The sequence below is a fragment of the Leucoraja erinacea genome, chromosome 7 (genome assembly GCF_028641065.1).
Source record: "Leucoraja erinacea ecotype New England chromosome 7, Leri_hhj_1, whole genome shotgun sequence".
Classification (NCBI taxonomy): Eukaryota; Metazoa; Chordata; class Chondrichthyes; order Rajiformes; family Rajidae; genus Leucoraja; species Leucoraja erinaceus.
The window spans coordinates 24704403-24730682 of NC_073383.1; the positions used below are offsets into that span (position 1 = coordinate 24704403).

Consider the following 26280-nt stretch of genomic DNA (forward strand, 5'->3'; position numbering starts at 1 on the left):
AAAACAGGTGTTGCAAAGTCAGATTCCTTGAATTCTCTCAGCTGTAATTAAAAGGTTTTAACAATTTGAACATTGTGTTTGTAGGCAAGATCGCAGAAAATCTGCGATCACTGCAAAACAATGTAATTCCCGTTTTAAAGTTTTTTCTTCCAATTTCATAGTGAGAAGCATTGTTCAAATAATAAAGTACGGTCCTCAACTGATTGAGTCTTGTTATATACACAAAAAGTTTATCTTGTACTATCTCATCAAAACAATGAGACAGTCAATGCAAGAACCATGAGTGTTTAACTGGCAATTAAATGTTTTGTTGTAACAGCTTATTGGCCTGTAAACGCAATACATAGACAATATACAATAAACAAAAAAATGAATAAATTAATAACCCTAGTGAAAAATGCCTGATGTCCTTAGTGCAACCAAAGACAGTCCATAGTTCATAGTTGAGGTTAGTATAGTGGAATATTCAAGAGTTTGATGGTTGTTGGGTAGAAGCTATTCTTGAACCCGGTGATCACGGTTTTCAGGCTCCTATATCCTCTACCTGATGATAGGAATAAAATGAGGGTGTGGCCAGGGTGGTGAGAATCCTTGATGATGCTGGCTGATTTTTGAGACGGCAGCTTTAGATCCCTTTGGCAGGGAGGTCAGTGATTGACCAGACAGTGTCTACCAATTTCTGTAATCTTCTTCAATCGTAGGCATTTGAGTTGCCAAAACAGGCTGTGATTCCAGTCAATATACTCTACCATACACCTAGAGAAGTTCAAGAGAGTATTTATACCTCCTCAATCTTCTACCGAAGTAAAGGTTTTGATGGCCTTTCCTCATGATTGCATCAATGTGCTAGGCCCAGAAGATATCTTCAGAGATATATATGTTGTTGATGTTGATTCTCTCCACTGCCAACCTATCAATGAAGACAGGACCGTGGATCCTTGGCTTTCCCCTTCTAAAGTGAACTTTACTCTTGCTGATGTTGAGAGCAAGATAATTATTTTGGCACCAATCAGATTTTCCATCCCCCACCTACTCATCATTACTCATTATTCGTGCAACAACGACAGTGCTAGGAATACTTTCAATCCAAGGTGATACTATTAACATTTTCGTGATTTAAGAAAAAGATGATGAAGTTTCAAAAAACGATTTTAATCTGTCCTCGCCACTTAGCACATATTCCTACGATTCATTGTATGGTTATGTCATGTGCTATTGAGTGATTGTTGAATGAGGATGCACCATATATAGCAGCAAAAATGATGCGACTTCTATAGTATTTACAAAGCAGTAATATGCCCCTTTGTGTTGTTATTCACCTCCATTGTTCAGAGGTTGATATCTATGTTGACCATTACAATAGTGTGGTTATTTGTCCTTGAAATGTCAGAAATATGATTTTTCATTCAAAACCATTTAGTTTAATATATTTTTCTGCTCTTTCAGGGGAAGAAAGGACGTCCTGGTGAGGATGGTGCTCAAGGTCCAAAAGGAAATAAGGTAAGGTTATTGTGTTGAGCCTTCTTGTGCCATATGTTATATTTTATTCCACAAGCAATAATAGTTGATAACTGTAATATTGTGTTTATCAGGGCGAAGCAGGTCTCAGTGGAATTCCCGGACGGGATGGAGTGGAGGTACAATTTGCACTTGTACTAAATGACTACTGGTGATGTATAGATGTATTCCCGATCTTCTAATCTACCTCATTGCAACCTTGTTTTTTTTAAATATCTATATTCTGGCCCTATACCGGCCCTCTATTCTGCACTTTGTTTATTTTGTATTACCTGTTGTCCTCATGTATGTACATGATTACACTGACGTATGGTGTGATCTGGCTGGATAATAACAAAACAAGATATTCTTTTCACTGTATCTTAGTACAGATCCACCACAGACTTGGTTTCAGAACCTTTCTGGAGTATCCATTTTACCGGACCAACTGAGGTCATGGCTTTGGGAGGGTGGGGGGGGGGGGGGGGGGGGGGGGGGGGGGGGGTGGAGGGAGGAGAGGCGAGAGAGACCGGCCTGCAAAGTCGGCCGTGGAAGTTGAATACGGGAATGGATCTGCCATAGTTCCAGAGCCCCAACCACATGTGGAACTGCTGATGCTGGTTTATGAACAATGACACAAAATGCTGAAGTAAGTCAAAGGGTCGGGCAGCAACCCTGGAGAGCTTTGATAGGTGACAATAGATACAAAATGCTGGAGTAACTCGGTGGGGTCAGGAAGCATCGTTTCTTCAGGCGCCTCAACCTGGAACGTCACCTATTTCTTGGGTGAAGTTTTGGGTCGGAACCCTTCAAGTCCAAGACCAAGTCCAAGACCCAAAATGTCACTTTTCCATGTTCTCCAGCGATGCTGCCAGATTCGCTGTGTTACTCCAGCATTTTCTGCCTTTTTTTGTATTCATTATCACTAGCTATAATTGGTTGCTCATATCAACTCAATCCTTCCTCTACCTAGATTCGATTAGGTCTTAGTTAAGCTGCACATCAACTTCATTTGTCAGTCTTTGCTGCACGTTCATACATATATTTCTCCACAATATATATTAATTTTATATCTTTCTTTCGTTAAAGTTACACCATGATCTATATTACATATTATGACATAGAAAGGATCCCTACCTTGTCATGTTATTTAAATAAAAGGTTCCAAAGAAAGGTAGTATTAACATGTGGTGATCATGCCAATCTACATTCAAAAGCCATTAATTATTTGATTGTATATTTATTTAGAGTAACACAGAAAAGACCTACTATTTTTTTCATTGTATCATATGGTAAAATGCGCACAAAAAATAACTTTGATTGTATTTTTAAAAAATGCTTATTTGGAGCTGATGGCTTTGTGTCAGGAAGTATTCTGCAATATATGCAGCATTGCTTACGTTGTTAAATATTTACATTGCTAAAGAGTTATTTTCTCATTTATAGGGTAGAGCTGGTTACAAGGGTGAACAGGTATGTAGAATGACTGAAACACTTTATTTAAAAAGCCTTGGTCCACATTGCTAGACAGCACCAGCATTGGAAATCAGCATTATTTCCTGATCAAATCAAGAAATAATAGGCGATATTTAATAAATTTGCTTAATATTTTTTTAATATGATGCTGGGTTTGCTAGTAGACTATAAGAGATATGTTATAGGAGGTGGCATAGCTAGCAATCAGTAACAATTTGCTGAAACTAGTTTAAGACCATGACAACAATTATGTTTTATTTCATATACTTGAGAGACTAAATAGGACCGATATGAAATGTTCTCATAATAGGTAGCAAATGTGAATTTGCCATATCTGTCCATTTTGTTTAATTTCATTTTCTTAATTGGGCATAAATTATTTGGTGTAATAATGTGCATTTAATTCTAATAGAAAAAGCAATGATAGCTCTTCCTTAGAAAATTATATTTGTTTTTCTGATAATCTCGCTACATGGTTTAAAAGTATTAATCTTGGTTTAAAGAAAAACTGCACTAAAAGCTTGGTTATCTGGTACTTGCCAGGCTTAACAGATGCTGGTTCATCAAATTTGTTGGCAACCACTCTTCAGCATTGACCTGATCTCAACCCTATCCTCCCTCTATAGACCCAGTGCTTCTTCTAAAGTGCTGGTTGTGGGAGAGTGAGGATTCTACCTTGACACAAATTCCATAAATGTGCAGAAACATTAATGTGAAGATTTAAAGAAAAGTTTGTTAATATGCTGATGGTGATTATATCCATCCCTCCAAGAAATAAAATGATCAAAATAAATGTGGAATTTTGGACTATATAACCAAAGGGACAATTAAGTAAGTTAGTGGAATGTAACTTTAAATTTGTCAAGTGGATGAACAGCCAAATGAATAAAAAAAACACTTTGAATAGACTTCAAAGTAGAGTGGTGAAGTTGACATTTGGAAACATTTAAGAAGCAATTAAAAAACATTTGGACAGGCACAAGGATAGGATAGATTTAGAGGGATACTAGACCAAGTGCAGACCCGTTGGGTCTGCGCCCCCAATGGTGTGATCCCCCAACCCAATATTCAATATTCCACCATGCACCCGTCTCCTCCAATGGAACTGAAGCCGTTCTCAAAAGTAAGATTCCAGCACTGCCCTGCCTCTTTAAAAAAAAATCCAATTGCACCTCCCCTGCCTGCTGCAGCAGTGAAAAGTTCAGTGTTCCTCTCTTGCAACTTTGTTTCGAAGTGTGTTGGAAGCTGACATGTAAATGGAGAAGCCTGTTTATTTTTGAAATACTTGGGGGTGGGTGGGGGGGGGGAGAAGGATTTGATTAAAAACATGTACTTCAACACGACGAAATGAAATGAGGAGCGGATACTTAGAAAGAAAAGCGAAATCTCTACCGAAATGGAAAATATCTCGGAGATTGAGCGTCTGGATTGGGCGTGGCAATGAATCAAAGGAAGAAATGCAGCCGGACGGCAGGCGGACTGATTTGAGTTTTATATATGTACTAGACCAAGTGCAGACCCGTTGGGTCTGTTTCCCCAACAGCGTTTGCGGGGGGGGGGGGGGGGGGGGGGAGTAGGGGCTGCGGCATCACACTCAAAATTACCACCCCCCAAACTCACAGGTGGGGGGGAGGGGGGGGGGTGGGTGAGAAGAGGGGAGGGAGGGGAGAGGAGGGAGGAGGAAACATGACAGATTTGGGAGGGAAAGGAGAGCGGGGGTAGGGGGTGAGAGAGGGGGGATGGGGGAGAGAGATGTGGGGGAGGGTGGGATGGGGAGGGAGGGAGAGACGGGAAAGAGTGGGGAGTGCGAGGGAGGAGGAGAGGGGTAGGGGAAGGGGGCGGGTGGAGAGAGGGAAGAGGGTGGGGTAGAGAGGGAAGGGGGGTGAGGGAGAGGGGTGAGGAGAGGGAGAGGGGTGAAGAGAGGGAAACATAGAAATTAAGTGCAGTAGTAGGCCATTCGGCCCTTCAAGCCTGCACCACCATTCAATATGATCAAGGATGATCATCCAACTCAGTATCCTGTACCTGCCTTCTCTCCATACCCCCTGATCCCTTAGCCACAAGGGCCACATCTAACTCCCTCTTAAATATAGCCAATGAACTTGCCTCAACTACCTTCTGTGGCAGAGAATAGTAAGATTAAACGAGTACTTACCAGTATGAAGTTTGATCTGTATTTTATGAGGAGTTACGGTGAGGTATTACGTGAAGATCCCAGCTCAGTGCGCAGGTGCGGCATACTTCGAAGCAGCGGTGTGAAATCACAGGATAGACACAATATTTGAAGTAAGATAGCAAAGATCATGAGACTCCAGTTTATTAGTTTGATCTATATATTGAGGGTGGGAGCGGAGGGCACGTAATACCTCACCGTAACTCCTCATAAAATACAGATCAAACTTCATACTGGTAAGTACTCGTTTAATCTTACTATTTTACTTCGGAGTCACGTGAGTGATTCCGTGAAGACTTCAAAGGTCTGTGATTTCAAACCGTGTAACAGTTTTTATATCACGCACTGCTGAAGTTTTTGAGGGAGGAAGTGTTATCGTAATCAACCCGTGGATCTGCTATCACAAGAAACAGAAAGGTATTTGTTAACAATAACAACATAAAGAGCTCCCCTGAGCTTAAATTAATATTGCAGTTTGTAATATTCTTTCTGCAATTAAATCAGGTTTATCAACGGTTTACAATAAAATGTTCTGAACGTCGTTCCCTTGACCATTCTGCCGTATTGAGAATGTGGTCAACCGGGATGTCCATTCGTTCAGCCGCTGATATCAATGCTGCCCTAGTGGAATGGGATTAAAATGTATTATTATCTATTCCGGCAGCTTTCAGTACCTGTTGAGCCACCTTGGAGTGGTTTGGCTCGTACCCCATCTTGGGGTTTCTGTGGTTGACCCATAGGCTCCCTCTCCCTCTAAGATTGTGGGTTGTGTCTATATATTGTAGTAGATGGGTCACCACACTAAACCTGGAGTCTGGTGGGTAGGCCCGGAATCCCACCATTGAATTGGGCGTTCCTGGTCCATATAGCCATATAACGATTACAGCACGGAAAAACACAGGCGATCTCGACCCTACTAGTCCGTGCCGAACTCATAATCTCGCCTAGTCCCATATACCTGCGAGTTAGATTTTCCCAGACCTAGAATATGAACGTGATGCGTCTGGGGTAATCACCATGTTATCCAGTCTAGTTTTATGGAGTGATTGGACTCTGTGAGCATATACGAGAGCCATAAGCATGAGCGTTTAACATAGATTGAGCAAGCTAAGGGATCTGGCTGGTGCCATTCTCTGAGATATGTCAATATCACACCAATATCCCATACATGGGTATACCTGGGTTTTTGGGGCTTATTATTATAGTACCCTTCATAAGTTATCTTCAGTGGATGGGATCCCAAGCTCTGCTGTCATGCTGTTTTAGATAAGCAGACAAGGCGCTCCATGCTGTATTTGCGGCACTGTAACTCACCTTTTAGTCATGGTGTAGATGTTCCAGGAACTCCAATACGTCAGTGGTTGAATAGTTTGGTATGTTGTCCCTGCGTCGTGGCAGTATTTTACCCATGTTAGCTCTTGGTGACTGTTCGCAGGGATGCCGACATGGTGGTAATGGTTCCTTTGGATAATCCCAGTCCCTGGTAAGGTCTATTCAAAACCTGCACCCAGGAGTTTGATGTTTCCCTGGCATGGGTGGCTTGTGCCTGATACTGGGTTGAGTCAGCAACCATGGTCCACTAGGGAAATCCATAGGTGAATCGCCCACCGTGTCGTGATGAACTGGGAACCATGGCTGTGTAGGCCGGTCGGGCACGTTCAATATCTCGGAGACAGAATCCATCTGTATTACGAAGTGCCCGACTGATGAGGCAGAAGGGAGGAAGGCAAAGCAGAAATTCCCCCTTCCAGCGTGTAGGCATCTATCGCTGCTGCCTCTCTGGTTCCTAAGTCACATACATAGGTTACTGGTGATTCCGTCTTGTGCAACCAAATTGATATCTGGCTTTCAAACTGCTTAATACCTTTAGCAGATATTTTGGGTTTGACATCTATTCAAAGTTATCATAAAATTTACTCGTGACGTGGTGTTTCCCACTGTTCTAGCTTCCTAGGAAATAGGCAGCTGATAGTTAAAATGTCTTTTGACACACCATTGCCAGATCTGTTTCCAATTTGTTGCACGATAGTGATTTTGTGCTCCCCATATGGTTGATATAAGCCACCACCATAGTATTATCAATCCGTAACCGCATATGTACGTGCTGCATTTGAAATGCATATGCTTTTTAGCCCAATAGGCGATCACCAATCCCAAATTATTGATGCCCGGTGTGTGTAGTAACGATGATTCTGATTTGGTCCATCTGTTACCTGTGCTGGATATGGAGTTTAGTTGCTCCCCAGCCTAAAGTACTGGCATCGGTTTTTAATAACCAAGTTGGGATTGGTGACAATAATAGGGCTGAAAACTATGCCAACATATGTCTGCCCACCACTGTAATTGTGATATAGTTTCAGTGGGTACATTCATGATTAGATTATAGTGACCCAAGCACCTTGGCAGAGTAACAGTCATATGGATGGAATGATATTGAAGCCCAGATAATCCATGGTTTCAATACTGGTTTATCTGGGCGTGGGATTGACCATTGGGAATGCTCTATACTCCCATAGTTGCCCTAACCGGGATATCCATTATCCAGGTAAAATGTTTTGTTTTAGGTATCTACAATGATCCTAGTGTATGGGTATAAGATAGTTTTCATCTTCCATATCAATGCTCGCCATAAGGTATCCTTTGGAGATCAGATGTCTGGCAGTGACAAAACCCGTCTCCATCTTAAAGTGTATATACTCAACAGATTTATTTAGTGATATTAGATCAATGATGATGTTACATTCACCATCTTTTGTAGTTTTAGTGAATATATTCGATACAATTCCAATGGTTCATGTTTACTCCCATGATCCATTTAGTAATGAGCCTTTCTAGTTCAGCTTGACCTTCTCACTTCTCTTTTTAGAGGGAGAAAAATGCCCTTTGGGCGCATGCTGAACTGGCGGTAATATGCCCAATTTGAATTCAAGTTTATATGCACTAATACTGTTGAGTATATATTAGTTATTTGTGACTGCACCCATGCTTTATCAACAAGTGTAAATGCTCCCCCCTGCAGTTAGTAGAACACCCTTATTTAGTGTAAACTGGGAGGAACCAGACTACCTACCTCCATGTTTATTGTTTGTTCATGAAGGCCTAGTTTGCTGGTATGCTGGTGCTGTCGATGGGGCGGCGCATTTTCCCACGGCTCCGCTCTGGGCCCCTGTCTAAAAAGAACTTTGGGGGTAATGTGAAGCGGTCACCAGGCTTTCACCAGTCTTAGTTTGATATTGCTGGTGGATGCCGAGGGGTGCTGCCAGCTGGGTGTTGGATGCGATGTCCTGCTCGTTCCATGGCCTGCCCTCATGAGGCGCACAGGTTTAGCTGCCTCTCTTCCCGCAGCAGCGGTTTGCATAGCCCCGTATACTTGGGGTTGCGGGCAGGTCTTATATGCACCAATGTTAGTCGAGTATCCCAAATTTGGGAACATCTTAGGCGTCAGCACCCTCGTAGTGCAACGGGATAGTCTCATCCTGGGAGAACCACCTTGGTGATCATGGCGTCTCGCCTGCCAGGTGAGTATGATCCGTGGAAAACAAGCAAAGGCGGTGACATCTTGACCCTTCTGTTAGGAGCTTCAGAATTCGCTGCTTTTAGCTCTTGTCTGCGAGTCTGCTGACCCAGCTGCCTGCGGATTTGCCTCTAGAAAGGCCTGCTCCTGCAGGGCTTTGTAGGGAAGATGGTCGCGTGGAGGAGCCATGTAGTGGCCCACGACACCCAGTAGCTCTTCCTGATCCTGCTCCCCTGGCATACTGCTGTTCTCGTCCGCCTGCCCAGCGTTTAAGCCAGCCCAGCCCTGGCCTCCTTAGCTAGCCTCAAAAGAGGGAGCAAAAGGGTGTGCTATACATTGGAGGAGGCATAGCTCAAACTCCGTTGTTGCATCAATCCCTCGATAAGGGAGATGCTAGTGCAATAGCACTGGGGTAGGAGTGTCAGCTCCCTTGGCATTCAGCCAGTGCCCCTTTTTTCCTGGAGGTTTTTAACTCCATGACCTCCTCTGGCTTGGGGAGACAGACATACTTATTTTTGCTGTCTTCAACCTGTTCCAGTGTTGGAGGAAGTTGATTCCTATAGAACCTGTAAATTGGTAAGATTTTGTCTTACCTGTATGTAGAGGCTGCCTGCCGTTTTTCAGGCGGCATTCTAGCGGTTCCCGGGCGGCGATTCTCCTAGTCAGGAGTCTGCAGGGCTGCCGGTCGGGTTTTTAAATTTCCCGCTGAACAGCTGTTTGGTAACAGCAGCGGACCGGCGGGAAATTTAAAAACCCGACCGGCAGCCCTGCAGACTCCTGACTAGGAGAATCGCCGCCCGGGAACCGCTACAATGCCGCCTGAAAAACGGCAGGCAGCCGTGGGAGAGAAGTGGAAGAGTGGGGAGGGAGGGAGGGAGGGGTAGCGGGAGTAGTAGAAGAGGGACAGAGGGGAAGGGGGTGGTGGTTGAGAGGGTGGGGGTGGTGGTAGAGAGGGAAGGGGGGTGGGGGAGAGAGATGGGTGGCAGAGGGAGAGGGGTGAGGAGAGGGACACATAGAAACATAGAAATTAAGTGCAGTAGTAGGCCATTCGGCCCTTCGAGCCTGCACCGCCATTCAATATGATCATGGCTGATCATCCAACTCAGTATCCCGTACCTGCCTTCTCTCCATACCCCCTGATCCCCTTAGCCACAAGGGCCACATCTAACTCCCTCTTAAATATAGCCAATGAACTGGCCTCAACTACCCTCTGTGGCAGAGAGTTCCAGAGATTCACCATTCTCTGTGTGAAAAAAGTTCTTCTCATCTCGGTCACAAAAGATTTCCCCCTTATCCTTAAGCTGTGACCCCTTGTCCTGGACTTCCCCAACATCGGGAACAATCTTCCTACATCTAGCCTGTCCAACCCCTTAAGAATTTTGTAAGTTTCTATAAGATCCCCTCTCAGTCTCCTAAATTCTAGAGAGTATAAACCAAGTCTATCCAGTCTTTCTTCATAAGACAGTCTTGACATCCCAGGAATCAGTCTGGTGAACCGTCTCTGCACTCCCTCTATGGCAATAATGTCCTTCCTCAGATTTGGAGACCAAAACTGTACGCAATACTCCAGGTGTGGTCTCACCAAGACCCTGTACAACTGCAGTAGAACCTCCCTGCTCCTATACTCAAATCCTTTTGCAATGAAAGCTAACATACCATTCGCTTTTTTTCACTGCCTGCTGCACCTGCATGCCTACCTTCAATGACTGGTGTAGCATGACACCCAGGTCTCGCTGCATCTCCCCCTTTCCCAATCGGCCACCATTTAGATAATAGTCTGCTTTCCCGTTTTTGCCACCAAAATGGATAACATCACATTTATCCACATTATACTGCATCTGCCAAACATTTGCCCACTCACCCAGCCTATCCAAGTCACCTTGCAGTCTCCTAGCATCCCCCTCACAGCTCCCCCCCTCTCCATACCCCCTGATCCCTTTAGCCACAAGGGCCACATCTAACTCCCTCTTAAATATAGCCAATGAACTGGCCTCCACTACCTTCTGTGGCAGAGAGTTCCAGAGACTCACCACTATCTGTGTGAAAAATGTTTCCCTCATCTCAGTACTAAAGGATTTCCCCTTTATCCTTAAACTGTGTCCCGCGTGTCCTGGACTTCCCCAACATCTGGAACAATCTTCCTGCATCAGACAAATGCAATTCAGGACTTTTCACTTCACAAGCAAATCAGAAATGACAGTTAGTGAAGAATTTGAATAATCGCTGAGCGTTCTCTATGGCAACAATGTATTTGAGCATTGGGCATTGTGACATCACACGATGGAATGTTCACCATGGGCTGGGCTCCTGCAAAGGCATATGTAAATGAATCCATTCCGATTGGCCATCTGTGAGCATCGGGCATTGTGACATCACACGATGGAACGTTCACAGGGAGCTGCTTGTGTGGGTTAGAATCCAGTTTTTTTTTTAAATATTGAGGTGGTGGGGGGGGGGGGGGGGGGGGGGGTGTAGGATTTGATTAAAAAAGCGTACTTAAACACGACGAAATGTAACGAGGAGCGGATACTTAGAAAGAAAAGCGAAATCTCTACCGAAATGGAAAAGACGTCGGCGATTTTGCCTCCGGTTTCGGAGTTGCGGAGCGTCAAAGGAAGAAACGCGGCGGACGCCGTACGGCGGCAGGCGGACTGATTTGAGTTTTATATATATAAGATAGATAGATGGGCCAAATGTGGGCAGGTGGGACTAATGTAGATGGGGTGTGTTGGTCTGTATGGGTAAGTTGGGCCAAAGGACCTGTTTCCATACTGTATGATTCTGTGACTAATTGTGCTGTTGAGGTGAGGAGCTGGAATAGGAGGATTGGCGGGAGTGTTAGTAACTTTTTGAATGGGTGAATTAGAATGAGAATGGATTTCTGTTTCCAGAAATAACTTGTAAGACCATATTTATTGAGAGAAAAATGTATTTATTAACATCCATGATTCTGCAATTGCTAAGGAGTTCTGGATAATTGAATAATTCACAATTGCTTAAAGTAACCAATATTTGATATTGTAACTTTGCTTTTAATTCAAAGGGTGAAAGAGGGGAATGTGGCCTTCCAGGAACCAAAGGTGACAGAGTATGTACCCTTTTAGTTCTATTCAAACTGTTTATAGCAAGACATAACTCGGCTATTCAAAATCTATATCAACAATTTGGCTGGAGGGATTAAATGTTGTATCCCCAAATTTGCTAATGGTACAGAACTTGGTGGGATTATGAATTGGGAGAGGGATGTATAGGGACGAGGATATAGTGAAGCTGAGTGATTGGACCAGAATAAGGTAGATCGGATTTCATGGAAAGAAAGGTGGTTTTTCACTTTGATGCACAAAAAAGCAGACATGTTTTAAATGTTTCGAGGTTGGGTAACATTGATGTTCAAGGACATTGCTATCTTTGTGCACAGGTCAGTGAAAGCCAACGTACAAAGTGACAAGGAAGACATATGGTATGCTGGCCTTTATCACAAGAGGATTTACTTGCAGGAATAAAGATTTATTCTTTGCAACATAGAACATTCTTACAAACCTTCTCAAGCTGGATACAGTGAAGATGATTTTTCCCTTGCTGAGGAACCAAGGTCACAGTGTCAAAATAAGTCAGGCCATTTAGATGAGGAAAAATATCTTTGAGCAGAAGTGATGAATCTTTGGAGTTATTTTTGGAAAGTTTGGAGTTTGGCGAATCTCTGGAATGTCATTCATTGAGTTAATTCTAAACCGCGATCGATAAGTTGCTAAATGAGACAATCAAGGGATATGGGAGGTACATTGAAGAAAATTGGCATTGAGATAGATCAGCAATGATTTAGATGGTCTTGAATGGACTGTATGGCTTATTCGCATTCCTTTTACTTACCTTTTTACGGAATTGTTTAATATCATGTATGTTTGGCCAATATATTAATATTTTTATACATTTTACCTTCGAGGTGGCACAGCTGATAGAGCTGCTGCTGGAGACCTGGGTTTGATCCTGATGTTATCCTTGGATGCTATCTACGTGTAGTTTGAATGTTCTCCCCGTAACCACATGGGTTTCCTTCAGGTGCTCCGGCTTCCTTCCATGTCCCAAAGATGTGCAGTTTTGTAGTTAATTGGCCTCTATAAATTGTCCCGTCTGTGTAGAGAATGAATGTGAAAGTGGGATTACATAGAACTAGCATGAACAGGTGAGGTCTGAATGGCCTGTTTCCATGCTGCATCTTTCCATCACTCAATTCAAATGGACTTAATAGATTATCTTTTTTCTCAATTCAAATGGGCTTAATAGGTTGTCTTTTTTCTCAACAGGGTGCAGAAGGTCCACCTGGTCCCAAGGGACTGAGAGGAGCTCAGGTTAAAACAAATATTAATTAAAGCTTATAGAGCGTATCTTCATTGCTAGAGATGGTTGGATACTCAAAATTAAAATCTCAGTGACATACTTGCACATATAGCTGACTATGTTCCAAATCTTAGCTCATTAATATGGGACAATCCAACAGTGCAACCATTTAGATACCTGAAATTTACACTGAGCTTGAATTGCCATTTTGACTATGTCACCCGTCCACACTTTCCTTCATAAGCAGAAGAGTAGAACATCATTTAGAGAATTACTCTAAATGAAGAGAGTGATATAAAATAGATTACTGAAAAATCTTAAAGAAAATTTCAATCAATTGGAAAACATTGCAACCAAGTCACCACTATCAGTTATTGCCAATTCCTCCCTATTATTTCTTTAATAAGAAATTATAATACTTTCAAGAGTAAGAAATAAGAATCCTTTCAAGAATACCTATTTGCCTGTTGGAAGTATGTAGCAATCTATTTCTAGAACCTCAATGTGACACTAATAATTAAATATAATTTTACTATTTGCCACAGTAAATGTATTAAACAATGTTTTTATAATTCATAAGAAAATCTTTGAAATTATTTTAGAATAAAATATCTGCTTGGTATGACTTTATTTTGGTATTATTCATACTTTTTAACATGAATTATCCTAATTAGTTTGCGTAATAGGTGAATGTTGTAACGAGTTGTGGAACCTAGATTGCCTTTTAGATAAACGAGAAGTCACACTAGCATTCACAAGTGCTAATTTTATTTTATGCTTCACTTAAGGGTTATCCTGGACCTTCTGGAGGACAAGGGCCTGAAGGTGTTCAAGGACAAAAGGTAATTACAATTGTGTTAGAATTCTTTCTATTAAAGTGCAGAAAGAAGATACTGAAAATAAATTTGAGTATTGTCAGAAAATCCTAGCACCGAATTCGTAAGTAGTGTAAATAATTATATTTTTGATCTTGTTATTTTCAGATTTAAGTGCATAGCTTTTCAGTTCTATGGTAAGTTAGAAAAGTGGCTTTATATTTCCTAATCATTGCTGATTGGAAAAAAAGAATGATCAAAATGTCCCAAACATTTGCGGGCTGCTTAAGTGCTTCGCATGGGGTAGTGACATAGATGGACTAAGTCGAGAGTTCATTGCCTGTGGAGTAATAATTTGTGCTATTTCAAGTTTAATAACTTTAGCAGGACAATTAACAGTTCAAAAATATACCTTCTGTGATCATCTATTATTTTCGTTGAATGACCTCTATTATAATTTTTTAACCCGTTTTTTGAGATGTGTAGAGCATTATCAATTTTTATACAAATTATCATAGACAAATAGGAACCCTACCACTGTCGTACTCCATACACAAGAACATTGTTGGCATTGGAAGAATATCAATTAAAAATATTGTTGTAGTCCAGATTGTCCCGGATGGATTTTATCATCCTATTTGTAATTACATTGCATAAGTAAGTTTGAGACACAATTTAAATTGGTTTGAGTGTGGAAGAAATAAGGCTAAATATAGGTAAAACAAGTTCCAGTGATTATGTGCAATTAAGATTTGTGTTAAAAGGCTGAAACTCCTCCACATTCCTCACTGTGATGGAAGGCGAAAAAAAGTTCATGGACGTTGTGTACTCCTCCCATTGGAAATCTACTGCTCCTGGGTTAAAACCAGCCCCACAGTACCTTGCTTTCTCTGCTAATTTTTTCCTTGTACAATTCCTGCCGATACTGGCAATCACTAACAACAACAAAGTAAATGGATTGTTTTGAGAAGACAATCCCATATCCTTTTATTACGTGCAACCATTGATTAGTTCTGAATCTCCTTGGTCGATTTGATTTGGTCTAAAGAGTTTCCTTCTACAAATGACTGGGTATAATTCATACAGTTTATTTGTAATTTAATGTCAAAAATCATATTGTTATGTGTAAATTGAGCAATAACAAATGCTTGCCATAATATGTCAAAAGGCAATTTGGCCTTTTAGCATTCATTTCTCAGTAATGAAGCAACTTGATGAAAATTATCAATTGGAGGTTACACAGAAAAGCTGGAGAAACTCAGCGGGTGCAGCAGCATCTATGGAGCGAAGGAAATAGGCAACGTTTCGGGCCGAAACCCTTCTTCAGAAAATTATCAATTGTTCTGTTTTATCAGGGTGAACGGGGACTTCTTGGACTGCCTGGCTTGGGTGGTGAAACTGGAATTGGTCTTCCTGGCCCAAAGGTAAAGGAGTTTATTTGTAAGCAGGGAATTACAGGTCTCAAACCAAATGTAAGTTATGTATGGACTGGATTAAATAGCAAATCAAAAAAAAGAACAAAGTCAATATTACTCAGTTTTAGAAGTACGGAGAGATGTTTATAATACTGCATGTTTTACATGTCTATCTTTAAAAAAATTCATAGTTCATGCATGGTGGAAAATGTATAAAATTGCACCACCAAATAGTAAACTCAGTGTGTGCATTAAAACAGAAAATGTTGGAAATCTTCAATAGGTCAGGTAACATCTGTGAACCAAGAAACAGAATCAACCTGCTGATCGTTCTAGCATTTTATCTCATACTACCTGCATCTACATTTACTTTGATATTGTGGATGGCTGTTTGTCTGTTAAGTTACGTTTTCTCCCTGCAAATGTTGACGCAAATCTCTGTTGTAGCGACATAAGCAAAATACTGCAGATGCTGGAAATCTGAAATAATACAAAAATTGCTGGAAATACCCAGATAAGAGAAAAAGATCAAAGAAGACACAAGAAACTGCAGGTTGAAATCTTGAGCAAAACACAAACTGTTGGAGGAATTTAGTGGGTCAGGCAGCATCTATGGAGGGAATGGATAGGTGATATTTCTGGTGGGGATGCTTCTTCAGACTGGCTATCAGATCAATGCCCTTGCGTCAGATGTCCATGGAGTGAGCTTGTAGAGTGAAGCTAATATATAGTGGGAAATATGGGGAAAGGCTAGAATGGGGAAAGCAGTAAATATGGTGAGTAAACTTAATGTTTAAGGTAGATGGAAAAGTTTGTGTCCAGGTGTACACTGTAAGAATTTGAATTCAATAAAAGTTCCAAAGGACTTTCTTCTAATTAGATTAATCTGCTGACCAATTGTAGTTGTAATATTATTGCTGCAGAAGATGATAATTATTTTTTCTATTGCTTTAATAAAATTATTCAAAACACAGAGTGGTAGCAAAAAAACATTTTTAAAGGACACTTGGACAGGTGCAAGAATAGGAAAGGTTCAGAGGAGTATGGATGGGCAAATGTGGGCAAATAAGGCTACATTAGGGCACCTTAGTTGGCATGGACGAGTTGAGCCGAGGGGCCTGTTTCCATATTGTATGACTGTGACTATAAAATATCAAAAGATATTTGAACGTTGCAAAATAAGCTGAGACCTTTCCTACATTATCATAGCTGCGAAGTAAGTAATTTGAAGTTGGTCATCATTTATTGATTAATGTCATCTTATCCAGTTTTCCATTATTGGGATGTTGATTCACAATATCTATAGTAGTAATGCAGATGGTGGACTTTAGATGAGGTACTTCATACCTGCAAAGAAACTAGTTATCAATAGGGCTTAGTACCATTCTTGTAAGGTACTCTATTATATTAACCTCAACTAAATGCAGTCTAAACATTTTAACAGGCATGAACTTCTTTATACAGTCACGAAAATGTTGCAGTCCCTACTATGTTTTTTATTCCAACTAAATGTGCAGGAATTCAGGCTTTATTTCATTCACATCAGAGAAGATGAGTTTATCCTATAAAATGTTAACATTTAAATAGAAAAAATGAACATAATATGTAATCCAAAGAAACCTGTACTTGCCGTTCAATTTGCCTTTCTTTGTTTAGGGTGAGATTGGCTTTCCCGGAAGATCTGGGCCTGTTGGCCCACCAGGGATTGGTGAACCTGGATTGTCAGTAAGTCAGATACTGCATATGAAAGACTTGCCAAATATTGTCAACACAGAGAGTTACACATATAACTAAAAATATTCCAAAGTGACACATACTTGGAGGAGACTGGATAGTCAAAAAAGTCAGTGTAGATTTTTCATGAATCATCTGCGACAAAATATTTTATCTATACATAACTAAAACTCTGATCTTGTGCTCTTCCAGTTTATGCGTTTTTTTTATTTGCGAGGAAACTGTACGTGATAGCACTACGATTTTACGCCAGCCAACTCGCCGTTCTCCTGTGCTGCGAGTGCAACAAGTTTCGTTCCGATTGGTAGTGTATTGTAAAAGTTAGGGAGGCTTAAAAATCTTAACAAACCGCGCGTGCGCAGATCGATCTCCTCTCTTGCCAATCAGCGCCGTGCGGATTGGTCTCTTCTCCTGTCACTCCCCGGGACGATCCGCCCGTTTCTGCGCCATCGTGTCTTTACTGGAGCTGAGGATGGCCGGTGGAGGTCTCCAACCGGACACAATTTTTGGAGGGACCGGAAGTGGCTCAGCCCGGCGCAGGGTCAGAGATGTCGCCAAACGGAAAGCAGAGAACGCAGAGGAGAGCGTTCAGTGCCCGCTGTGAGTCCCAAACGCACCACCAGCACATCGTCCCTTCCCCTCTGGTCCCTCTCGTTGGCTCCTGCCCCCTCCCCCGTGATACCCCTCCCTCCCCCCCATGGCTCTTCTCCATCTTTTCTCCAAGCTCTATTCCCCCCCCCCCTCCACCCGCCCGCCCACGCGCCCACACGCCGGTGCGGCCGTAGCTGCTGGTGCTTCCGGGCCGAGCCGAGGATCTGCGCTGACAGCTGATACTCCACCGGGGCACGCAAGAAGGGAGAGGAGCGGCAACCACGAGCTCGTGGGGAGGGAGAGTGGGGGAGGGGAGGGCATTGAGGGAGTGGAGAGGAGTTATGGGGGGAGGGAGGTAGTGACTGAGGGTAGGGGAAAGGAGAGTGGTGAGGGAGGGATTGGGGGAGGGTAGGAAGAGAGGAGGGGAAGAGGGGGGGGAGGGGGGGAATAGAGGGGGAGGTGGGGGAGGTAGAGAGTGGGGAATCGAGGGAGAGAGCAGTGGGGGAGGTGAGGAGAGATAGAGGGGGGGATAGAGGGAGGTGGGGGAGGTGGGAGACGGAGGAGGTAGGGAGGGGAGAGGAATTGTGGAGGGTGGGATGGAGGGAGTGACTGAGGGTAGGGAAAAGGAGAGAGGTGAGGGAGGAATTGGTGGAGGGGAGGAGGTGACGGGAAAGAAGAGGTGGGTGAAGAGGAGGGAAAGAGTGCTAGGAATGAGGGGAAATAAGCTGCGTCTGTGCAGTTGGGGGCTATGGGTGAGTGGTGGAATATTGCATTGGGGGACCAAGCCTGTGTGATAGGGACCCAACGGGTCCCACTTAGTCTAGTATACCCCTAATATTCTATATAGCCCACTTATTGTTCTACCATTCAGTGAATTGAATGTGAATTAAAACTGCTATCCTTACCATTTACATTTCAATCTTGCTCTGTTCCCAGCTTCTACCTTGTCTATGCAATACAAGCATTTAGTTTAATGATACTCAGACACTCTCTGCCACCTCCACGCATTCCACTCTCTAGGCCCTCACCCCCTCATCTTCACCATGGATGTCAAGTCACTATACACCTCCATCCCCCACCAGGATGGCCTCAAAACCCTCCGGTTCTTCCTCGACCAGAGGAGCAACCTATACCCAGACACTGACACTCTCCTCCGCCTAGCGGAGTTGGTACTCGCCCTCAACAACTTTACATTTGACTCCTCCCATTTCCTCCAAACACAAGGCATAGCTATGGGCACACGCATGGGCCCCAGCTATGCCTGCCTCTTTGTCGGGTACGTTGAACAATCCCTGTTCAATACGTACCAGGGCCCCATCCCTGACCTCTATCTCCGTTACATTGATGACTGCTTTGGGGCCACCTCCTGCACCCACACACAACTGACTGACTTCATCCACTTCACCACCAACTTCCATCCGGCACTCCAATACACCTGGACCATTTCAGACACTTCCCTACCATTCCTTGACCTCACCATCTCCATCGCAGGGGACAGACTCCTGACCGACATACACTACAAACCCACTGACTCACATGGCTATCTGGACTACACGTCTTCCCACCCTGCCCCCCTGTAAAGACTCCATCCCCTACTCCCAATTCCTCCGCCTACGCCGCATCTGTTCCCAGGATGAGACGTTCCACACCAGGGCATCGGAAATGTCCTCGTTCTTCAGGGAACGGGGATTCCCCTCCGCCACCATAGATGAGGCTCGCGCCAGGGCCTCATCCATACCCCGCAACACTGCTCTCTCTCCCCATCCCGCACTCGCAACAAAGGCAGAGTCCCCCTGGTCCTCACCTTTCACCCCATCAGCCAGCAAATACAACACATAATCCTCCGCCATTTCCGCCACCTCCAACGTGACCCCACCATTCGCCACATCTTCCCATCTTCCCCCCCCCATGTCTGCCTTCCGCAAAGACCGCTCCCTCCCCAACTCCCTTGTCAATTCTTCCCTTCCCTCCCGTATCGCCCCCTCCCCGGGCACTTTCCGTTGCAACCGCAAGAAATGCAACACCTGTCCCTTTACCTCCCCCCTCGACTCCATTCAAGGACCCAAGCAATCGTTCCAGGTGCGACAAAGGTTCACATGCATCTCCTCCAACCTCATCTACTGCATCCTCTGCTCTAGGTGTCAGCTGATTTACATCGGGGAGACTAAGCGTAGGTTGGGCGATCGTTTCGCCGAACACCTCCGCTCAGTCCGCAATAACCAACCTGACCTCCCGGTGGCTCAGCACTTCAACTCCCCCTCCCATTCCCAATCCGACCTCTCTGTCCTGGGTCTCCTCCATTGCCAGAGTGAGCAACAGCGGAAATTGGAGGAACAGCACCTCATATTCCGCCTGGGGACCTTGCGTCCGGATGGCATTAACATTGAATTCTCCCAATTTTGCTAGCCCTTACTGTCTCTCCCCTTCCTTAACCCTTGAGCTGTCTCCTCCCACCCTCCTATCCGCCCGCCCTCGGGCTCCTCCTCCTCCCCTTTTCCTTCCTTCTCCCCCCCCCCACCCCCCATCAGTCTGAAGAAGGGTTTTGGCCCGAAACGTTGCCTATTTCCTTCGCTCCATAGATGCTGCTGCACCCGCTGAGTTTCTCCAGCAATTTTGTGTACCTTTAGTTTAATGATATGCAGCCTAGTTTTAAAATTAACTTCTGTGTTAAGTAATCCTTCTGGAACGATTTGATAGCTGAGAAATGTAAAGACCACAGGAACTGCTGTGACTTGTTTATCCCTTAGAATTCCTGATGTTAGAAGTGAACTTATAGAGCGACTTACTTTGTGTTAATCTCTGCTCAAAAGAACAAGTAGTGGCTTGAATAGGTGATCAAATAATTATGATGCAGGTTCTCCCCTTGTTTCAGCAAGCAGGTTCTCAGGACCATTACTTAACATGTTAACCTAGACCCTGTGGGCTGTGCATGGCCTGCAATTTGTTGATGTCACATTGTTTGAACCAAGTCTCTGAAGGGATCACACAATGGTCCCAATCTACCTAGTGCATTCTAATGTATGTTGTTATGCAGCTGACCATCTCACTGTAGCAGAACACAAGATGTTTTGATGTATTGACTGTGTCCAACAAGAGTTATAGCAGCCACCAATTTCTACTGAATGAGACATCTGCTCCTTTTTGGAATACTAGTTGCCCTGGGCGCAGTGGTGGAGCTGCTGCTTCACAGCTCCATAAACCCAGGGTTCGATCCTGATGTTGGGTGCTGTCTGTGTGGAGTTTACATGTTTCCCAGTGACCATGTGGGTTTTCTCCTGGGGGGGGGGGGGGGGGGGGGGGTTGGAAATTATGAGGCATCAATTTCAATGTGATTTTCATTGGACTAAATTTGCAGTTTGGTATTTGTGTAATGAGACCCACTAATCATTTTGGGGCATGCTCTCCCAATGACTAAGATTGAACATTTGGAATGAAATCTTTCAAATCTTTGCCCATTGAGTATCCTTTGAACTCGATGAATATTATATTATATGTTAATAACAAACTCTTACTAAAAATATGAACTGCCTTGATTGCACTAGGGACTTTGAGCTTTATTTTTTTGTACTATATATATTTTAATTTATTGAACTTTTTGTTGTTTGTTATGGTATCTATTGAGGACTATGTTTACATATCTGTCATGATGCTGCAAGTAAGATTTTCATTGTTCTGTTTTGGGACATATGACAATAAAACACTCTTGACTTGATTTTTGTTAACTATAAAAATGATTTTTTAAGCTTTCCAAATCTATCACAGCCAAACTTAATTGGAGCAAAAAAAAATTGCAGATACCTGAAATCCTAAACAAATACAGAATATGCTGGAAATACTCAGCAGATCAAGCAGTGGCCATGGAGAAAGAAACAGGGCCAACATTTCAGATCAAAGACAATTCATTAGGACAAAGTGAGGAAAAAGAAGTGTGACAAGTTGCAGAAAGGGAGGGCTGGAAAGAAGAGGGAGATATTTTGTTACAAGGACGAGGCTCATGTTATCAAGGTAACCATTATTTAAAATTCTGGCCATTAGAGAGAGGTGAGAAAAGGAACAAAAGAAGAAATTGAAATATTGAGCAACATCCACAGAGGGGGGGGATAAAGCTTGAATTCTGTATTAAGCCTGGAGAGCTACAAACATACTCATGCAGAAGATGTATTGTTGTTCCTTAAGCTTTTACATCAGGCATCTATGGAATAGTTCAGGAGGGTTAAGACCGAGAATTAACAGCGGCTTCCCTGTTCCCATAGTTTACAGGAGTATGAATCATGTATCCTATCTATTCCCTGCTCTTCTGCTCTCAACATTGTTAATTATTTCACGTTTTATTCACTTTGTACAGGGTCCTCCAGGACCTCAAGGTCTTCAGGGAGATCGTGGTTTACCTGGAGAAGGTTGGCCAGGATTAAAGGTATATGTAATCTGTTGCTCTAAATATATACATTATCTCTTTCCTGCAAAAGATTAACCTAAAATCACCCAAAGGTAACGTTAGAACATGTACGAAAGGAATTCCCCACCAGCAGGGTATATCAAATATGTTACATTTTTGTCATGCCAATGTTTCTTTACATGTTGTTAAACAGAGTATTGCTAAAAATATTACGTACTTGTGGTTGCGGTGAAGAAAGCGAATGGCATGTTGGCCTTTATAACAAGAGTTGAGTATAGGAGCAAAGAGGTCCTTCTACAGTTGTATAGGGCCCTAGTGAGACCACACCTGGAGTATTGTATGCAGTTTTGGTCCCCTAATTTGAGGAAGGACATTCTTGTTATTGAGGGAGTGTAGCATAGGTTCACAAAGTTAATTCCCGGGATGGCGGGACTGTCATATACTGAGACAATGGAGCGATTGGCTTGTATACTCTGGAATTTAGAAGGATGAGAGGAGATATTATTGAAACATATAAGATTATTAAGGGTTTGGACACACTAGAGGCAGGAAACATGTTCCTGATGTTGGGGGAGTCCAGAACCAGGGGCCACAATTTAAGAATAAGGGGCAAGGCATTTAGAACGGAGATGAGGAAACACTTTTTCACACAGAGAATTGTGAGTCTGTGGAATTCTCTGCCCTAGAGGGCGGTGGAGGCCAGTTCTTTGGATACTTTTAAGAGAGAGCTTGATAGGGCTCTTAAAGATAGCGGAGTCAGGGGGATGTGGGGAGAAGGCAGGAACGAGGCACTGATTGTGGATGATCAGCCATGATCACATTGAATGGTGGTGCTGGCTCGAAAGGCCAAATGGCCTGTTCCTGCACCTATTGTCTATAGAGGAGCTGCAGCAGATTTCCTTTGAAAGAATTTATGACAACATGTCAGCCTTCTGTCTTCAGTTTAGAACAGAACTGAGACAGTGTACAGTTTTCACTTGCGAAAGCTTGCAAGCCCCAGGCACTGCACAGCTGCACGGCTTGTGAGTTTCTAAAGTAACCTCAAGACATAATTCCACCAGATCCAATTTCTTTTGAGTTCAACATACTGTTGCGTTCTGAGTTCCTTATAATTTACTTCACAATTGGTGATCACGTATTTCTTCGACTATTTTCTTTTTGCTTAAAGATTAGGAGCAGTAATGGAATGCAGTGTGATTGCTCTAACCTTTGTGTGGCAGGGTGATCGTGGTTATGAAGGACCAAAGGGACCTCGTGGAGCTCCAGGCGTTGGTGCAAAGGGCGCAAAGGTGAGGCATGATTACCTTCAATTTATAATACAATGCTAATTGTAATAGCAGCAACAGATTATGTGATTTAATGCTAACATTTAAGAACAAATAACCCTAAAGTTTGTTTTAAGTGTGCAATAGTGATATATATATATAGTGGAAGCTGAAACAATTTCCTTTTTTAATTGTTTTACAAATTAAAGCTTTAATATCCTACTTTGAGAATTGACGTGCACAATATGGGAATACACACAAATGTGCATTTGAAGGGAGCAGTGGATTCTCTTGGTTCTGGTGAGAATCCACAATCATTAAGTGGCAGCCAGAATTTCTGAAGGACAAAGTAAACTTCATACTGGGCACAGGACCAGGGGAACATTAAAGAATATAAATAAAACATAAAGGAGACTGAAGCCACAATTTCTCTTCTAGCTTCTCGAGTTTTAAAGCCTGGACGTTCAGATTTAAGAAAAGCTTGTTTCTCACTGCTTCCAGAAGCTGTCTAGAGACTCAATACGGGCTGACTGCTTTCTAAAAGTTTACCCTTGTGAAAGCATATCTGACTTCTCAGTTGTATGGAACAGAGCAAGTGGGGGATGAGGGATCCAACTAGTTGGAACTTTGTTTGCCTGTTCACAACAGGGGTATAGAAGGCATTAAGCTCGTCCACTAGAGATGCATCATTGTCCGAGATCGATCCTGATTTCAGCTTCTAGCCCTAGTTGGGATTCAGGCCTTGCACAGGCACTGGCATCTGCTTGATTGAATTGAACCTTCAGCTTGTTTTGGAAATCTCTCTTGACATCCCTGATAGCTTCTGGAGATTATGCTGCGCCTTCTTATACAGTGTGGGAACATCTTTCTTGAAAGCTTCGGATCTGGACTGTACCAGAGAATAAATCGCCCTGTTCATCCAAGGTTAAAATACGTTCCTAATTGACTGCCAGAACACAGTCGGAACAAGGCATTTCTTGATGAAATTGGTCATGACTGAGATACACTCATTCAGGCAGGATTAAGTGGTCATGAACATGTTCCAGTTCACCAACACAAGGCAGTCCTGAAGTAGACATTTTACCTCCTCAGACCACTGCTATATTACTTTTGTCATTTCGGTCAGGCTTCATTCTTTGTCTCCAAGCCAGCAGGAGCAGCACCAACATATGATGCCACAACGTGTGGGGCAGGAGAAATGCAGATGTATTTAGGGAGGACGCTCCTTAACCTAGCTTGATTGAACTCATGGGTGATGATGAACAGGGCATCAGGGTTTCTGTCCCAAGAGAATGAATGACTGAATATAATCTGTTTAATGCCACCTTGGCGTTGGTTTTGGATGGTACATAGATCACCGACAAGATGGTAAGGTTATATTCCCTCGATAGATAAAATGGCATTTTAAGAAGGAACTGCAGATGCTGGAAAATCGAAGGTAGACAAAAATGCTGGAGGCAGCATCTATGGAGCGAAAGAAATAGGTGACGTTTCGGGTCGCTTCTGAAGGTCTCAACCCGAAATGAAGAAGGCTCCATAAATGGCATTTTAAATCTGGTATTCCTGGTCAGGGAAGCTGATTTGAGTTAAGCCCATCACATCAGCGCACCAAGAATCGTTGACTGAAACGCAGATAATGTCACCTTTCCCATTTCATGAAGATGCCATATGGTCCATAAAATAAATGGAAAAACTCTCGGTGGTGGAATCTCCATAATTTCAGCTGCACCTGGAGCCTCTCTTCCCCACTCTCCCTCACTGCCACGCCTCCTTATTTTATTCGTACTCACAGTGGTGCTGTTAGCATTGGGTCTAATAAAGATTGGTAGTTCTGAGAGGTCCTTTGGTATAGCAATGATTGGTAGGAAACTTTGGAACTATTGACGTTCCGCGGTGGAGCAGATAGATAAGGAGAATTGTTCAATAAAAGCTGTTTTAACTGTTTTATGTAGAGCTTCACATAAAATGGTGCAATTCGCTGGCGCTATCTAGTCTAATAATACTGAAAAGTTGGTTCGAATTTTCTTTGCAGAACCAAATATTTATTTTTGATTAAAAGTAATGGTAAACCAAACCAACATTTGAAATTTTGTTTTGTATGCCAAAAAGTATATATTTTTGCTATAATAGTTTTGTTAATGTAGCTTTTGTCTATTTTAATATATTGCATCAGGGTGAAATAGGTTTTCCAGGATTACCTGGCCCTATTGGTCTAACTGGGGTTGGACTGCAAGGCGAAAAGGTAAATATTCTGCTCTCATTCTTAATATAGAGTGTAACATATGTGATTTATTTAATATAAGTGTGCACATCTTTTTATTTCATAATTTTAGGGTAACACCGTGCCTTTTATATAATAAGCAGACTGTAGATAACACACAGTCTCCTGTTCTCACTCACATACATGCATGCACCATTTATTTAAATTACTCATTATCTTCCGGTGTTTAGTGAGTGAATGAGACAGATACTGAGACATAAGACAACCAAAAATAATTACCGTATTTCCCGGCAATGAAGACGCATCTGCGTTAAAGATGCACCCCCATTTTGAGTTGCTAAATTTTGAAAAAAGGCTGGCTGGACATAGAATTTCTCACCCTCAAAGAAATTAAAAAATAAAAATAAAGAAAGTAACAATTCAATTTCCCCAAGGAATCCAGATCTCCTCCGTTCTGAATGACTGTATGGGTGAGGGATGGAGGGTGGCGGCAGGTGGAGAGATGGTGAGAAAAACGGAAGCACACTGGGACAAGTTGAATCAGTTGTGATCTTATTGAATGACAATACTAGTTTGAGGGACCAATTGAGGTTACTCGTGCTGACACAGGAGTAAGCTCCACCGCCCACTGTCTTGTTATCCATCGCCCGCTGACCCGCTCCGCTCTATGATCTTTGCTCTTGAGCTGGTCCCCTCGCCGTCCGGTCTCCGAGCCATGTCAAAAATAGGGATAGCGTGAATTTCAAAACTAATACCAACTGCAATTGTGCGCGTCTGTTGACAAGGCAGCAGCATTCTTATCCTCACTTGATCGACAACTGCCAGGCACCTCCAAAGCATGTCCC

The 26280-nt window shown here is 42.9% G+C and overlaps 1 protein-coding gene across 4 annotated transcripts in view; it reads left to right on the forward strand.

Moving 5' to 3' along the window:
* Positions 1–26280, forward strand: part of col28a2a (collagen, type XXVIII, alpha 2a) — a 69652-nt gene that overhangs the window by 9591 nt on the left and 33781 nt on the right. For all 4 annotated transcript variants that reach the window (XM_055637983.1, XM_055637981.1, XM_055637984.1 and 1 more), the window contains exons 6-16: positions 1447–1500; positions 1593–1637; positions 2944–2970; positions 11704–11748; positions 12965–13009; positions 13787–13840; positions 15169–15237; positions 16885–16953; positions 21899–21967; positions 23170–23238; positions 25388–25456. In XM_055637983.1, coding sequence (XP_055493958.1) covers positions 1447–1500; positions 1593–1637; positions 2944–2970; positions 11704–11748; positions 12965–13009; positions 13787–13840; positions 15169–15237; positions 16885–16953; positions 21899–21967; positions 23170–23238; positions 25388–25456 — 615 coding nt within the window. The remainder of the gene's footprint in view (positions 1–1446; positions 1501–1592; positions 1638–2943; positions 2971–11703; positions 11749–12964; positions 13010–13786; positions 13841–15168; positions 15238–16884; positions 16954–21898; positions 21968–23169; positions 23239–25387; positions 25457–26280) is intronic.